Genomic DNA, 16963 nt, shown 5'->3' with positions numbered 1-16963 from the left:
ATTCTTAAGGACTGCATCCAATTTCAGGAAATTTCAAGAAAGTTGTCGTCTTTTGTTCCCGTCCTCGACAAACGTGAAATTAGGCAGTTTCACGTTGTAGTCCTGCAACGACGGCAGAGAAATGTACAAAAAAGCGTGATGCACGTGCAAAGTTGTTGTTTTGCTTGTCTAAACCTTTTACTTTTTTGCCGTTCTCGTTGTTTCGGTAGTTGACAACCTCCGCTTCGGCTATGTTCTCACTTTACCAGATACCTTTTCGTGCCGATGTGAAAAGCTATCCGCGGTATATTATTCGCCAATTTGAGGTTGCGCGGGAGACCGGGTCGAGATGGTTGTCAAAGTGCATTGTGGGATTGTTTTGGGGGACGCATTTTCAACATGGCGGCAAATTCTTCCCCCAAAACAGTCCCACAATGCACCATCTCGATCCGATCTCCCGCCCATCCTCAAAGTGGCGAATGAATGGCGATGGCACAGAACTGGAACGAGTTGTTCACGTGACGTGATCACACACATCGAACATCGTACCGGAGCGGTTGGCCCGGAGGGTTTGGTGCTGACTAATCCTAATCCTCACTTCTGAATATTTACTTCCGTCTCTTTTCGCCTTCCGTCATCGCTCCTACTCATTTACTTCCGCTACTGTCTAGAGTTACCCCCACTTCGATAGCGATGTTAATCAATAATATTAATCAATAGCGATATCAATTTAACTTTACTCACACAGCTTTCTTAGAAGGCAGGATTTCGTCTTTTATCATCTTTACTTCTTGCAGTTTTCCTATACAGCGCAACTTCCCGTAATCGGCGAATATTTAGTTGTCGCTTACGGGAGGTGGTCACTTAGGAGCGTCGAACTGCAGGAGGTCTTTTACAACGAGAGGTCCCGGCACATCTACTTTTTGGAAAAAATGTGTTGCGTGCAATTTTTAGGTTACAATATACAGCTGAATATTTCGAGAAAGGCCGTCGGAAAAAGTGTGCACATGAGAATCCCGAAAGGTAATATGGGATATAAACAATACACTGTTTCTTGACACTGTAGCTGTCGAACCTACTTTTGTTGCTTTTCTTTAGCACTCACAAACATACCGTCTATGGTTGCTTGTGCCATTCTTTCAAATTTCTTTGAAAAACAGTTTAATAACTCAAAACTACGCACCATACCTTTCGGGATTGTCAACCTTTCTCGAAATATCTGTATGTAAACCCAAGTTGTTTCTATAAGTTCTTCTCATGCTCTGGAAAGGGCAGTACTTACAGCGAACACAGAGATAAGATTATTGCGCCAAGTGGTCGGTAAGAAGGGGTTGAAAATAATCGAAAATTCTAATATCGTCATCCTAAAAAAAAGAGAAAGTAGTTGCGGTCGCTTATGAGAGGTTGCCTTGGATTGGGATTAAATTTTATTGAATTGGAACTGAAGTGAAATTAAATACAACTGTAGACATCTAGCCTGCGAAAACAGCCGTTTCATCTCGCTCTTCGCAGCTGGGGACGTTTCGCGCGGAGGAACGTCTGCGACTCAGCGACAGAAATTCAATACTGATGACGTAAAATCTGTCCGGAATCCGGTCAGAAGCCCGGATTGGTCGACGGAGTAGTTACATTGGTTTAGCTGTTGTTTACGAATGACAGACAGAAGACAAAAGGCCAAAAAAGTCAAATGTAAACGCGATGAATCTCTGACAAAGCAGTCAATATTAATTTTGTGAAATATTGTCGCCTCTAGAAAAAGCGTTTCAGTGTTACTGGAGCTCGTTCGCAGATGAACACAACACTTAACCCTAAATCGAGCAAGAGAAACGTAAAATTGAGCAAATTTGCATTTGGAACCCCATGACTACTGGATGTATTGTCCCCGCAGGGATTTCGCCCAGAAGGCGAAATCCCGAGGAGGCACTCTAGTAACTCGTGCGTATATTAAGGAAAGTATTTACAGTTGAAATATACAGTCATACAGTCAATATAGAAAAAATCTCGATTTGCTTAAACAGGGGCCGCGAGGAATCGGTAGGTAATGATGACGTTTCTATTGTTTGCGCCCGCAAATACGAAATGGTTAGGATGACGTAAAGACAGAACATCCCCAAGGGACCGCTTAGGTAGATTTTGTGACATTTATTGTGCAGTCATACTTCGACACTCTTTTGCGTTACGTGTTATCAGTGACATTCTGTGGAGCAGTTGTTTCAGTGAAAGTTATGGACCAAAATTTTAACGACACTCGTTAAGCGCGGAAGAAGTTAAAGGTGCGTATAACTGTGTTTAGTATATACTAAAACAGTGGATAGTGTTTTTCGCGCGCTCTGATTGGCTACTCAATCAGTGAATATCCTGCACTATTCACTGATTCACCTCCAGTTCCTCCGAGCGAGCAACGCCAAACTCGCGTAAGTTGCGAGCAAAATGCCTTCCCGGTTTGCTGCCGTAAACAAACAAAGAAATTTCACAACTAATCAAGCAAGCTGTTTCCGAAATACACGAAGACGGTGACGAAGTTCGGATTAGAAGTTTTAACAGGTAAAGCTTTGTCTTTTCGACACGAATTTATCGATAAAACCGGTGAAAAAGTTTTTGTTTACAAATGCAAATTAAGTTTAAATCTTGCCTACTTTATTTAGTTGAGTTGTTCATAAATAAGCTTAAAACTGAATTTAATAATCTTTTTTTATAGAATGATTTTAAATACGAAAAGAATTCACAACTCTTTTTGAAGAAATTTCCCCGCAAGAGCTAAACAAATGCCTTCAAAAGTTTTAATTGTCGGCAAGAAAAAGCGACGGCCGCAGCCGCCCGGTCATTAGGCGCCAAAATTGTAATCGTTGGCAACAGTATTTGAGTTAAAAATCGTCATTTTTGAGCTCAATTATCTCACGGTTTTAGTATATACTAAAACAATTATTCACCTCAGTGTTGGTGGCTAGTCGTGGATATTTACCTCACTGCTTCGCAGTTCGGTAAATATCCAGGACTAGCCACCTCCACTTCGGTGAATAATTGTTATATATATCAACACTTGGAGAGTTTGCCAGACACGAGTTGGAAACCTTGCCAGACACTCTTTCTCTCTCTTTGACCGGAATAAGACTCGGCCCCAAATAAGCAAGACGAGTGAACAACGCCTAGCTTCTCACTAGCAGAACGATGGACGATTACAGAAATTCGCCGACAGTCAAATTCTTTGCTGACGTATTCCCTGCTCACAGATGTCCTTCCGCTATAAAGTTTAAAATAAGACTAGAATGCGCGAGTGTGAATTGATCAAACGTCCTTTTAATTTCTAAGGCTTCCTTTCCGGCAAGTATATTTATTTATTTATTACAGATTCACTCCACTACATTACAAGCAAATAATGAAATGAAATAAGCTAACACTACTATAAGAAAAAGGAGAAGGAGACAACCAAAAGCGCCAATGCGCCATACTAGAGATGCCCCCACTAATTAAAATATGACCAAGATATATACAAATAGAAATCTAAATGTTCTAGTTATCCTTAATAAAGCTTAAAACATTTCTTTTAAAAGTTGCAATACTGTTTAATTCTCTAATATGATTGGGTAAACCATTCCATTCATCTACAACACGGTTAAAAAAACTATATTTAAAACCGTCAGTTCTACTAAAATTTGGAACAAGGTCCTGTGTGTCATTTTTCCTCAAGTTATAACCTGTATTTCTGTCCTTACAAAATATGAGCTTATTTGAAATGTCAATATCATAATGCCCATAAATTACGTTTAAAAAAAAAATGTAACATCTCTAGTGAACCTCCTACTAGATAATGACAACAATTTTAGCTTAGATAGTCTAGTATCATAATCATCATCAGACCTAGTGATCCATCTGGTAGCTCTTCGCTGAACAGCCTCCAGTTTATCAATGTTACGTTTAGCATGAGGGTTCCAAGTTTCGCATGAATATTCTAATAAAGGTCTCACAAGACTACAATAAAGTGTCTTCATGGTATCAATATCCTTTAAGTCCCTACAAGTCCTCTTAACCAACCCTAAAACCCTATTAGCCTTAGCAGTTATTTTATCTACGTGTTGTTTCCATGAAAGATTAGTACTAGCAGTAAATAATGCTAAATCTTTATACACATTAACACATTCCAAAGGTTGACCTTCCATATTATACTCCCCAACTAAGGGTGACTTTTTCCTGGTTATTCGCATGATCTTACATTTCTTGGTATTAATTTTCATCTTATTCATCTCACACCAATCTGAAATTTTATCTATGTCACTTTGAAAAGTAGACAGATCTTCTTGAGTACTAATAACCGTATACATTTTACTGTCATCAGCATACAGAGCAATTGAACTGTCCTTACTAATTACCCCTGGTAAATCGTTGATGTAGGCTATGAAGAATAATAGTCCCAACAAAGAACCTTGTGGGACACCAGAGGTTACGGTTAACCAGTCGGAAGCCTCTCCTTTCACTACAACACGCTGTTGACGTTCTGTTAAATAATCTCTACACCAATTTAGCAAGTCTCCATGGACACCATATTTGTAAAGTTTGGTTAATAGAATATTATGACAGACAAGGTCAAAAGCCTTTGAAAAGTCTATAAATACTACATCAACTTGACCTCTCTTGTCCAAGACTTTGAACCAATCATGATGTACTAAGAGTAGTTGAGTAGTGCAGGAACGACCAGTGAGGAACCCGTGATGAGAATCATGGATGAATCTAATGACTTGATCATAAATAGCATTGTACACAATTCTCTCCTGGCATTTCCCAGAGATAGTTAAGAGTGAAATGCCTCTATAATTTTCAACTGGCTCTCGATCACCATCCTTATGAATTGGTGTAATATTAGCTGATTTCCATAATTTAGGTAGGCGTCCCTGTTTGAACGATAAATTGAAGAGCATACTCAGAGGAACTGCAGATGTGTCAGCAGTCTCTTTAAGTAAAATAAACTGAATAAAAGTGAAAGAGAAATAGCGAAAAATTCAACTTCTAATTAAATATTTTATTACGGTTTAGAATAAACTATTCTCGAAACTGAGAATGTTTTGATCAAAGCTGTGTAAATCGACCTGAAACTGTGCATGGAACCTTGCGTTTCCTGTATTTATCTCACCTATCGTATGCAATATGTGTGAAAATCTTCCTTCGGAATCGGTATATTTCAAAGAGCTACACAACGAGCAAGAGTGCTATTGACTATCAATACAGCTATTTCGAGAAAGGTTGTCGGATAAAGTGCACGCGACAACCCCGAAAAGTATTGTGGGTGGTTTTGAGTTCACTGTTTTTCAAAGAAATTTTAAAGAATGGCAGGAGAGGCCATGGACATATGTCTGCGAGTGCTAAAGGAAAGCAGCAAAAGTAGGTTCGACAGCTACAGTGTCAGGAACAGTGTATTGAACATATCCCATATTACCTTTCGGGATTGTCGCGTGCACATTTTTTCCGACAACCTTTCTCGAAATAGCTGTATACAGAGCGGGGACAGCTGTAGGGTCAACTACTATTTATAGTTAAGTAAACATTGATTTACGTCATCAGTATGGAATTTCTGTCGCTGTGTCGCAGACATTCCTCCGCGCGAAACGTCCCCAGCGGCAAAAAGCGAGGAGAAACGGCTGTTTTCGCAGGCTAATAGGCATCGAGTTGAAATTGAACTGGCATTGAATTTCATTGAATTACCGTTGAATTCAAGAGTTGAATAATGCTACAATCGGCTATGTAGAATAGGCCCTTTGCAGCTAGTGATTCACATGATACAAAACCGCCGTGCTAGACAGCACTGGCTAGACAGCAAGGAACGCACTGAAATGAGACAAACAAACACCATGCAAATGAGAACATTACCACTGACAATAGTCCTACTCTTTTTTAAGCCTAAAAACAATAGTCTGTATTTTCACTGCCCTTTTGTTGAGGATAATATCACGCATAAACGAGTAAGGTTGGCGCTGTCGTGAGTCAAGGTCGAAACAATAATTGACTCAATCCTCTGCGTTTTATAAAATGTCGTCAACAGAGGATTTTTTTACTTCATTTTCGTTCGAAAAGGAAATTGAGAGAGCAGAGTGGTTTAAGAATGACTTGGATCAGGGCGGATGGAAGGAAATACACAACAGTCCTGGGAGAGTTTACTGGCGGAAGACCTTCCCCGAGAATGAAGTCCCGTTAAAGATTCTGTTCAAGATCGACTTGCCTTTGTCAGCGGAATCCTACCTGGAGATGGTGCACCCCAGAAATCTGAATATACGACAAAAGTGGGACAGAGTTTTCGTGGGTCAAGAAATGGTAAAAACCTATCCAGATGATCAGGGCTTTATACTGTATTGTCCACTTCCCACTTCATGGCCGCTAACAGACCGTAGTTTCATGTTGTTCGTACCACCAACGAAAGAGATCGACTGGTTTGGTAAACGATGTTTTCTCCTGATTCAAAAGAACGCCTGGCACTCGTCAAAGCCACCAGGAGAAGACGGCCGGGTGAGAGCGACCAACGGAGGGAATTTCTTTGTTATCAGCCCTGATGAAAATAACCCTAACACAGCGTGCACAATTTTCAGCCTTTCAAACAACAACTACAATGGATGGTTGCCAAATAAGCATATTGAGTGGCTACTGTCGAAAGCGGTGGTTTCTTCCTTCAATCGCTTCCTTAATTGCATGATTGAAGGCTACGAGAAGTACTACAAACAGAAATGATTTATTCGGTGCAATGACGAAGAACCAAACTTTTGAATAGAGCTTTTCAGGCCTTTTTACCGATACGGCGGCCATTAATTCGATTTAAGGAGTATTATAGAATGCCCAGGGGGTATGAGCACATTTCGTTTGTATTTTCGAGCGCTCGTCAGGACATTTTTTTCTTAAAGTTTTCTTAGAATAAGATTGTAATGGGGAAAAAAGATCCTTGTGCCGTGTTTGGATGTAATAATGATCGCCTTTTTCTCGAGAAATATATAGTTAAAGACCATATTTCTAATACTAAACTAGAAAAAGGCGATCATTATTACATCCAAACACGGCACAAAGATCTTTTTCCCATTACAACCTTCTTTTTAAGCTTTCAAATCTGAATTCAGATCTGGCACTAACCCTGGGTTATCCTAACCCAGCTTTGAACAACTCGGCCCTGGCCTTTGAATAGAAGGGAGGCTGGCGGTGACCTTGTTTTTGTTACAAACCTTTCTGCTTTTCATGTGCAAATCGTGGTATTCTCGTGCTAACAAGCCCGTGAACATGATCATTTACGTATGAAAAAACAACAAGTTTGTTACAAAACAAGGTCACCGCCATCCTGGCTTCTATTCAACATAACGATTGAAATGAATATGCATGTCATTTGTTCTAACACAATTTAACTATGTAGGCCTGTTTTCCATTTTGATTTTCCATCATGATACAATCGGAAAAAGTTTCATTTTCGTGTTTCTTCTTAGTCTCTAACAGAGAAATATTCCACTTATTTTGGTGAACATAAACATGCTCTCGTTCTCTCATTCAAAGGGAGTGTAACCTAGCTGAGATCAGGCGTTTTTTTTGCGTTTTTTTTTTGCTTCTTTGTTTCTTTGGCTCGAGAGGGGAAAAAATAACGCCTGATACAATCATTTAACAAGCCGTTAACCGCCCCCTAATTTACATAATCTAACGTCTCCTTGACCTGTCATGTTATTAGCTAATAAGCGTTTACCATACAGGAATCGAATTTTCGCGCGAATAATGTCTCTTTTGAAATCAATTTTAGCGAAAAGAAAATTTTTAAGTACGTCCATGCTCAGATGGCGCTTCCTAAAAAGAATTTTAAATGTGTTCAAATACTGCTAGCTGGAGCTGCCGTACCTTTATTTAACAGCTACAAATAATAAAGAATTTACTGGTTAAAGTCGTTGACTTCGTTCTGTGCCGAAAGCAGTGAAAAAACAATTAGGCTGAAGCACCATATTTTACGAACTGAAAGGTGTTGTGAAAGCGAAGATCGCTCAGAATAATTCGCAGGTTTCTGAAGGAGGAATTACAGTAAAACCAGGTCAAGAATCCATTCATGAATTGATTATTTGAAAAGTGGACCCGTTTGTCGCTTCTGTAACTTGTAGCCGGTATCAAATTGCATTCAAATGATCGGTGAATTTTTGACTGCAACTTTTTAGTATACGATGAGGTGGAAAATATTTCAATAGGTGAAATTTCTATTTAGGCAGTCTTCAAATTCAAGAAAACTGAGCCGGCTGAAATTTTATAACGAACTCGCGTGTTTATTCACTGCTCATGACGCAAGCAAAAATGCAGACTGAAATCAACAACAGCTAACGGATGGCGGCATTTTGGCCAATTGGAATAGCGCAAATCATCCGTATTGTTTCCTATCCAATCAGAAAAAAGTCCAGATTCTGACTTTTTTACATGTGATACGACAGAGAAATGTATCATGCCCTCTTCCCGTGAGAGACATAAAGGGATAATAGGGAGAGGGCATGATCTCAGGCTAAAGGGAGTGCTGTCTAATTAACTAACTCCAAAAATGGAAAACTGACATCAATATAGAAGAAACTCGCGAAGCGCGCACAGGGGAACATCATGGGTAATAAAGTTTGGTTATCTATGCATCCAAGAAAATTTGGTAATCACGTGACCGTACGTCCGTCTACCCTTCGTCCGTCCGCACGTCACGGGGTAACCAATGTGAAATGTCATTTTCAAGCAAGTGTGGCAGCCTGCAACCTGCCTTTAATTTGATTTTAGACTTTCATGCTAAGCTTGATTGGTAGCTGTGAAAACAGGGTATCCGCTGACCAGTATCGCATGACCCTATCGTGTGCTCAGATGTCAACTCATCTAGTTCAAGTGCTTTTCAGGGTTTTCGATTTTCATTGATTTAAATTGATTTTATTGATTTTTAAAAAAAAAACTAAAATGTGTTTTCTTTTTCTTTTTCTTTTTCTGGTGGTCCTGTCACAGTCCTATAAACCCAGGAAAATAAATCCAAGGAGATAGAAATTTCCAGTAGAAGCGTTGTTGTGTTTGCGACCACGTTTAACCAGCGTTTAAGCAAATGCCTACCCGGGTTTTAACTGTAGCACAATCAGCAATTGATTATCACTAGCAATCAATGAAAATCAATAACGTTTAGAGGCATTGGTGAGTGATTATCGATTTTTATTGATGATATCGAGTGTTTTCTCCTACTTCTTGAGTGCTTTAGCCGCTTACTAAAAGTGCTTTACAACAGAACAGACCATAGTCAAGGTTTCTTTATTTGTTGAATGACGAAGAATCCGTTAAATTCCCCACGCAATCATTTCTAATTTTCAGCTCCGTGTTTAGACTCTCATAAAGAATGCGTTTTCAACTAATCGGGTGCGCGTTATATCTGAACTTTATTATACTGTATAATAAAACATGGCATTCATTTCATCAAACGCATAAATAAAGGTGGAATTTAGATCACGTGACCCTCACTTCCAACTTCAACCCCAGCAGTCAACTTTATTCAACGATAAATACAATAAATACAGCACGTATAACTTATTAACCCGAAAATGGCAAAGGTATTCTGGGTGGGCCTCTTCAAATTTGCTAATCTTATTTTCAACTTAAAGGAACTGAGTTAAGCTTTTAAAACCGCGGCCATTTTGACAAACTCACGGTCCCGCTAAACTTCCCTTTAGAATGAATACACTTTAGCAAAGACAACTGAGTGATATGGGACAAATAAAAATACCCTCCCTAATCCCTTCCTCGTAGAAGTATCGTACAGTTCTTAAATAACCTAAAATTAGTAAAATCCGACTAGTGGTCTACTATCAATGCTGCGTTCTGATTGGTTGAGCTACCACTAGGCTATATGTTATAGCCCACTAGTAGCGAAAAGCGCAGCTTTTTGGCGGCAAAAAAAGGATTAAAGTCTAGCTTTAACTAGCTAAAGTTTTTTATTCTCGATATTTTTGACCAACTAGTTGGATATTACTAAAACAATTATTCCTCTCGCCCTCATGGCCTCTGAGGTAATAGCCCATTCGGCCTTCGGCCTTATGGGCTACTGATTCAGAGCCCATTCGGGCTCGAGGAATAATTGTTAAATATCCTAAATCCCGTTATTTCTTTTCTTTACCTAAAGATCCTATTATCCCATCTTTTTATATAGCTAGTTAACTACGTGTTCTGATTACCGTTGATGCTATCAGCTGTTTCAGTACTAACAGCAGTTCTCGATTCTCTGTCTTTTGAAGTTTTGCGTTTCATCTTAATGCCACTGTTAGCGGGAACCATTGCGGACAGGCGTGCGTTCCAATAAACAACGACACGATTGAACGAAGTCACATACACCAGCGCAGAGAGATTCTTTCCAGCGTTATAAGCATAATATCCCGCGCAGAAAGCCAAGACATTTTCACCAAACTTAAACTGTACGACATTCCTGAGATAATCGACAAAATAGGTGACACCATCCCACGAGCAAATGGCCACTTCCTCGTTGCCATCTTTGGTAATGTCAAGCTTCGACAACGCGAATAGTTTGTAGTTACCTTGGTCGACACGCATGGACCAGCTGTGATTCTTGTTTGCGCTCATGAACACCAATTGACCGTCTTGGTTACACAAAACTAGGTAACTCGGAGCTTGATCAGCAAGAGTTGAATTTGCCAATTCCGTGCCTGCGCTGTCGTGGCATTTCAAAGTGATTAGATTTGTCGGGATGCCTTTGTTTCGTCCCCAAAGAACAGGTAACTGGTTCAAGATGGATGATGAGGGAGAACAAGAAATCTAATCGCAAAAATCAAGCAAAGCAAGTCAGTGCCGAGCTAGAGCATAGAGCGGTTTTCATTTGAGTGTCGAAAAGTAATTGGTTTTGCACTTTCTACACGATGCCATTGGCTTAAAAGATTCGCGCACCTTTTCATCCAATCAGAAGTAAAACCAAAGCCAATTGTGACGCGCTCGCATGCATTTTCCCGCGCTTTGCGTCAGCCACATGTAATTACTTCGAGTTTTGATTGGTTCAATGTATTGTCTGTGTCCTATGTGATTGGCCAGAGTAATTACTTTGGTTTTGGTTTTACGACACTCAAACGAAAACCACTCTAATTCATACAAAAATAAATGCGGTTAGCCTGCGTAGCAAGCGTTTCGGTCGTCCAATAAAGGAAATCTGAATTGGAATCCAAAATCCGGAATCCAGGAAATTTTTGTTTTTGGAATCAGGAATGCGGGAAAATTTTGCTCATGGAGTCCGGAATACAGCTTGAAATCCTACTAACGTTTGGAATTCAGAATCCCAGTTCCACTGACAAAGACTGGAAAATCAGTACCCTATAATCCAGAATCCACAGCATGAGATCCAGAATCTGAGTCTGTCTTAAATTACTCCATTGGGCGAGCTTTCGCGCGAGTTCGTGGCGAAAGTTATTGGAAGCGCCTGTTGTGCAGGCTAGAATGCGATGTGAATGTAAGAGAAGAAGTACTGTATAATAAGTAATAGTAGAGGGTTTATCGGTCTTTTCGCCGACGAGTCGTTTCGCTAATGTCCTGTTCGTCCTGTTTTAGGTCAGTTTGCAAACGCTTTATTAGTAACCAGAGAAGGTCATAAGTTTGACCCACTCGTGTTGAGAATACTCGGTTTTGTTCTTCCGAGTAACCTGCGTCATTGAATGAATAAACATATTTCTCAGTTTCAGCCGATACTTTCTGGATTTCGAGTGATCTCGGCTCGTTGTTGTGTCAGAATCAGTGTTATGAAACAGTTTTGGGAACGCTATTGCTTCTTTTCTGGCTCTTTTTTCTTTGCTTTTACGGGGTTGCACAAGAATCAAACTCAAACTTCGTAACCCAAAACAGAGCCATTGTGCAATTCGACACAACAACCCTGAACACCGACTCAGTCTCAAATACAACCAGTAGCCCATAATCCACCCATATTAAGACTATGTCCCGGCGTTTTCACAGACCGGTTTATTTTAGATACCTTTTTTTCACTACAGAGCTGTGTTAGACTTCACGATAGTTACATATATCATGATACTGATTCTTATTGTATTTACCAGAAAAGGTAGCTGATACCACTGTATGTCTTAATTCTGAGGTTAACTTTACGCATGAGACGGTGACCAGTTTTTCCCGCGAAATCGAGCGCATTCAAAGTATAAGATATGCTGGGGAAAATTAAACGTCATGAACAGTTCAACCAAGGATACCATTTTCAAGTCAGTGGGATTTACTGACTGATTTGTGGGACTTAAAAGATATTCTAAATTCGCGCCAAAATCGCTCTTAAAAATAACCTGGTTGGTGAAAACGCCTTGACACGAGTTACATGGAAGTTGCTTTCTCCGGGTTATGGGTTCCTGACGTAACCACAAAATGGCTAATGTTAGGGTCCGGCACCACACTCTACCCCGCCTTGCCCGTTTTCGTGTAGCCCCTGAAGGGAGCGGAAAGCGAGAGGCAAAGCCAGTAAATCCACGAGAACAATGGAGTGGAAACAATGAGAAACCTCGCCGCTCTTTCGTGCTCCCCTCCCTAAGGAAACCGCCACAAGACCTATGCAGGCTAGCACCTCAGTTTCCTGCGCTAGATAAGCTGTAAATAACGGCGGTACTGGAAACCATGCCACACCTTCTGGGTAATTACTGCGCACTTTTGTCATTTTTCAGTACAGGAAAATTCGACAACAAATTACTTTATCAGTATACAATCAGTATATCAGTATATATTTGGAAAATTTATAAATGGCGAAGGCTTGGACGAGATTTCTCCTGAGCTGAGTCGAGGCAGCTCAGTAGTATCATAGTAAAAAAAAACAGTTTTCCATTACCTTTTCTTCCGGCGCTTCTTGTTGGTTCAAGGCCGACGACATGAGAATGACATAAGTACCTCCTGGCTGTGATGCAAGTAAATATCTAGTTTTCATAACATCAAACACTACTAGAGAATTTATCTGGTACGAAACCGTCCAGGTCTTTAGGCTGACAAAAGACCATCCAAACGCACAAGGTTTTTCTGACCCTCCTTTTAAACTGATTTGTTCCTTTCCATTCTTATTATCTACTAAACTGACTTTTTCTTCCTGTTTGGAATTTTTCCTCTCCATTTTCTCTTTTGTGTTATCCTTTGGTGCATCCTGCTTGCTTGACTGAGAGGCAGAAGATGCTAGAGTAGCACTGTTTACCTTCTTTTTGTCTTCTTCAGTTTCTGCGACACAAAGATTAGTAATGGTAACAGGACTGAGTGGAGTGCAATTCGGTCTGTAATCATACGAGTGATTAACAAAATCGGACGACCGCTTAGCGGGAGTCCGATTTGTTTAATCACGAGTATGATTACAGACCGAATTGGACGAGACAAAGTTCTGTTACCAATTAATCATAACTTTAACAAAATTTGTGATATAATAGGCAATTTTTCAAATCAAAACATAAGAAATTCGAATTCCTTTTTTGCTAGCAGTGAAAAAAAAAGGTCATTTAAGCGCACGCGTGATGGCGCGTAGTGTCCAATTAATTAGGCATGACGCGTACTGTCCTAGGACTGTCCTATTAAACTGGAATCAGGGCAGTTGATAGCCGATCAGATTTGACAATTTTGTTATAGTTATGATTACGAACATAATTACATAATTGGAACTATCATGAACTTAGCCTCTCTCATGACATTTCTTTTAGACCCACCCCTCTCATGGTGAGTCACTGACCCTCAAATTATTGGTATGGAAATGTTAAGAATATCAGTGAAATGCATGACTGCCTTTCATTTCCTTGAGTTAACATCGATATAGTTATTTGTATTAAATATTTCAGATCCCGGTATACGAAGGACAACCCCAACTTTTGATGTGCCCTCACTTGGAAATTTAGCCCAAACTTCCCTCATGTAAGGCTAAGTGTAATGTCCTGAACCACACCCACCTTACAATTTGGAAAGTAGCTTTACTTTTGGCATCTCATGTTGATAGTAAAGAGAAAACAAAGTTTAAATTGAAAAAGGGAAATGTCCCAATTAACTTTGAAAGGCATCCACCTAACAGATTATTGACAGAAAAAGTACCTGTTAATAGCTTTTCTTGGACACTAGCTTCAGTGTTTTGATCAGCCTGAAGTTTGTGAACATGGACAACTCTATCAGCATGCCCTGTGATCAGCTTCAATGAGCCATCTCCATCAACATCTGCTAGTAGGACTACTTTACAATTGGATGGAAGGAGTTGAGAGGAGACTGGTTCTAGACTGTCCTCTGATGAACTTGTCGTAATCTGCACATAACAAAACATAATTAGTGTAGCCTGCAAACAGGTCTGGTCATGATCTGATTGGTCAGATCACTGACTGTTGACAAATGAGCCATGAATATTGAATGCTAGCTACATTCCACATTTCCGCAAAATTTATACCCACGTGCATGCGAACGATATTGAGGCCAATGCATTCAAGTGTAAAAAACACCATACTTTGACAGGTGTAATATTTAAACCTTTTTGACATGTTATAGACATATATGTGGTACTGGATAATTGCAAGTTGGTGGATTGGGCAGCATCAAAGCAAAGTCTAAAGGCTCCCCTGCCTTCTCATCTCCCCCAGTCCACACTTGGCATGCTTCGCTCGCTGCTTTTCTTTTCTGCTCTGCTCCAGTTGGGAGCCTACCTGAAGCTGTTTAAAGGCTACATAAGTGCAGCTCAAATCATGGTAGATTAAATATGTGTAGCACCACCTTGTGGATATTTATTGCCCAAGATGAAAATGATTGAGAAGGCTGAAACAAGTCCGAAATACTCACTTGAAAACACTGCATAATGTTTGGCAGCTATGTGCAGTATTTAGTACACAAAAGTCTTTGGGCAGTTAATTAATGAAATTTAATATTTCTTGTTGAATAAATCATTTTTGCAATTTGGCCCTTTAATTAACTCCCAGAGTGAATGATAAAGTCTTAAAATATGTAAAGTGAGGTTCTAATACACTCATCCTAACTTTTTGAGTCTGCAAAAATCTTATGGTGTTACCATTCAAATGAAACCTCACTGCCTATTCTGTGCGTATAAACCAGGAAGTTCCCCCTTCTTAAGTCATTTTTTTTTTCAGGATTTCTTTTGAGCCTGCAGTTAAGCCTTTCTACAATTACATCTCACTGTCACTCTGAAAAAATACCCAACGGACTGCAACTATTTCACTAGTGCAGCCTTTACAAGTTTGAGAGGATAGGTCAGCTGTCCTGATAAGCAGTTAAAGAACTGGGCCCAAGCAAAAATGTTGCACCCATCCACAGCATCCTCAACAGTACAAATTTGAGTTTTCATATGTCGGGAATGACTATAATATAGCAGAGATCTGGCCCCAGTTGTTAAAAAGGTGGATAGCGCTATCCACGTGATAAATCTCTATCCACTGGATGCTATTTGATGGAAGATGCTATTCAACTTTTGAACAACTGGGGCCCGGGACGCATCGGAAAAATAGAAATTCTCCCAATTCTCCCTATTTGTCTCTCTGCCCATCCCAAACAATATGGTTTCCAGTTTAGTATTAGTCAGCAAAGTCTGGGACGGTCGGGAAACAGACAAATCCCTGATCATCCATGGTTATCCCAGCAATTGAAAACCACGACAAAAGATGCAAAAGAGATTCCAAATGAAACCACAGGACACCCAGCACTAGAGGCCCACTATGCGAAATTCACTTCATGTGTTACAGGCAGATCTTTGCTTACACTTTTTGCCTCATTAACATATGCTTTTCACTATCTGATGACGCTAATAAAACAAAAACTCTGAATATTGAAAGGGCATAACAGTTTCAGTGATCTCTGAAAATTTGAGCCCAATACACCAAATGGTTTTGGAGAAATTCTCTCCGAAAAATTTGAAATTTTACAGAGAATGTATGGCTCATTAATTTTTTTGCCACCCAGCAATATTGCAGTTTTTGACGGCTGATATTCCCTTCAACATTGCTTGTAAAGAGCTGAAAATTGCACAAATTACTCAGCTTAATCAGCTCGTTCAACTTTTTGCATTTAGTTTATATACACGCTTCTATGAGTAAGTCACATGCTAATGAGGAAAAATGTAAACAATGACGTCAGCAGAGATTCGCCTATCACGGAAGACACAAATATCATTTGTAAATGGTTTTCCTCACTCCCTGCAATCATAAGGGATCGAGTTTTATACAAAACTGGTGGGTAAAATAAAATAATCATTATTAAGTTCTCAAGTTAAAGGATCATGTGTAATTTGTGCACCCCTCGACCGATACACCGCTCGACATATCGACCGACACTCGACCGATATGTCGGTCGACATATCGACCGACAATCCGCGGCCGATATATCGACCGAGATATGTCGGTCTAGAAGGCATAACTTCAACCGCACCATTAGGATTTTACGTGCTGAACATTGTAACTTACGTAAAACGTATGACACCATCCCTCTGCAGTGATACAAAAAAGTAAATTTTCACCCTGATTCCATAAGTCCCCCACTCCAACGCACGTTATCATTCCCAATTTTCGACAAGTTCGCCATGGTTTTTGGCTACTGCCTTTGAAGATCAACAAGTCGCCATTTATTTGACCGACCACCAACTCGTAATCGTCGTCGTTATCGACATCAGCAAGCAAAATGGATTCATTGAACAAGCTATCGGAAATTTCTAACTGAAGGTTTTCGACGAACGATACGCAGCGAGTGTTTGGATTCATTGTCTCTTTCTTGTCACACCCCATTTACGCCCACAGCCGCCATGTTGTCTGTTTACAAAAAAAATGCCCAGCGGTGGTTTCAACTGTGCTAGTGTTACGTCATATATGGAACACAACTAACCCCAAGGGTCTCCCTCTCTGGTCCACTTTCCACTTCCGTTGCACCAATTAAAAACCTCGTTTCTAAAGCCACACTTCTTCAATTTTGACCTTGCTTCTGAAAGTTGAACTTGGTTAGTCGTATTCACATACCCAGTCTTAGGCGATAACGGACAAAATCTATA

The 16963-nt window shown here is 40.0% G+C and overlaps 2 protein-coding genes across 2 annotated transcripts; one reads left to right on the top strand and one right to left on the bottom strand.

Moving 5' to 3' along the window:
• The first annotated feature begins 5915 nt into the window (after positions 1–5915).
• LOC140946492 (uncharacterized) lies at positions 5916–6794 on the top strand. Its single transcript, XM_073395620.1, has one exon. It carries the CDS (start codon positions 5998–6000, stop codon positions 6688–6690), a length of 693 nt encoding a protein of 230 aa, XP_073251721.1. The 5' UTR covers positions 5916–5997; the 3' UTR covers positions 6691–6794.
• A 2563-nt stretch (positions 6795–9357) lies between these two features.
• LOC140946028 (KICSTOR complex protein ITFG2-like) lies at positions 9358–16729 on the bottom strand. The gene is made up of 4 exons (XM_073395095.1): positions 16386–16729; positions 14026–14230; positions 12797–13173; positions 9358–10749 (listed from the first exon to the last, which is right to left on the bottom strand). Exons 1-4 carry the CDS (start codon positions 16701–16703, stop codon positions 10138–10140), a joined length of 1512 nt encoding a protein of 503 aa, XP_073251196.1. The 5' UTR covers positions 16704–16729; the 3' UTR covers positions 9358–10137.
• Between the last annotated feature and the right edge of the window lie 234 nt (positions 16730–16963).

The sequence above is a fragment of the Porites lutea genome, chromosome 8, assembly GCF_958299795.1.
Source record: "Porites lutea chromosome 8, jaPorLute2.1, whole genome shotgun sequence".
Classification (NCBI taxonomy): domain Eukaryota; kingdom Metazoa; phylum Cnidaria; class Anthozoa; order Scleractinia; family Poritidae; genus Porites; species Porites lutea.
This window is presented reverse-complemented; position numbering and strand designations above follow the sequence as displayed.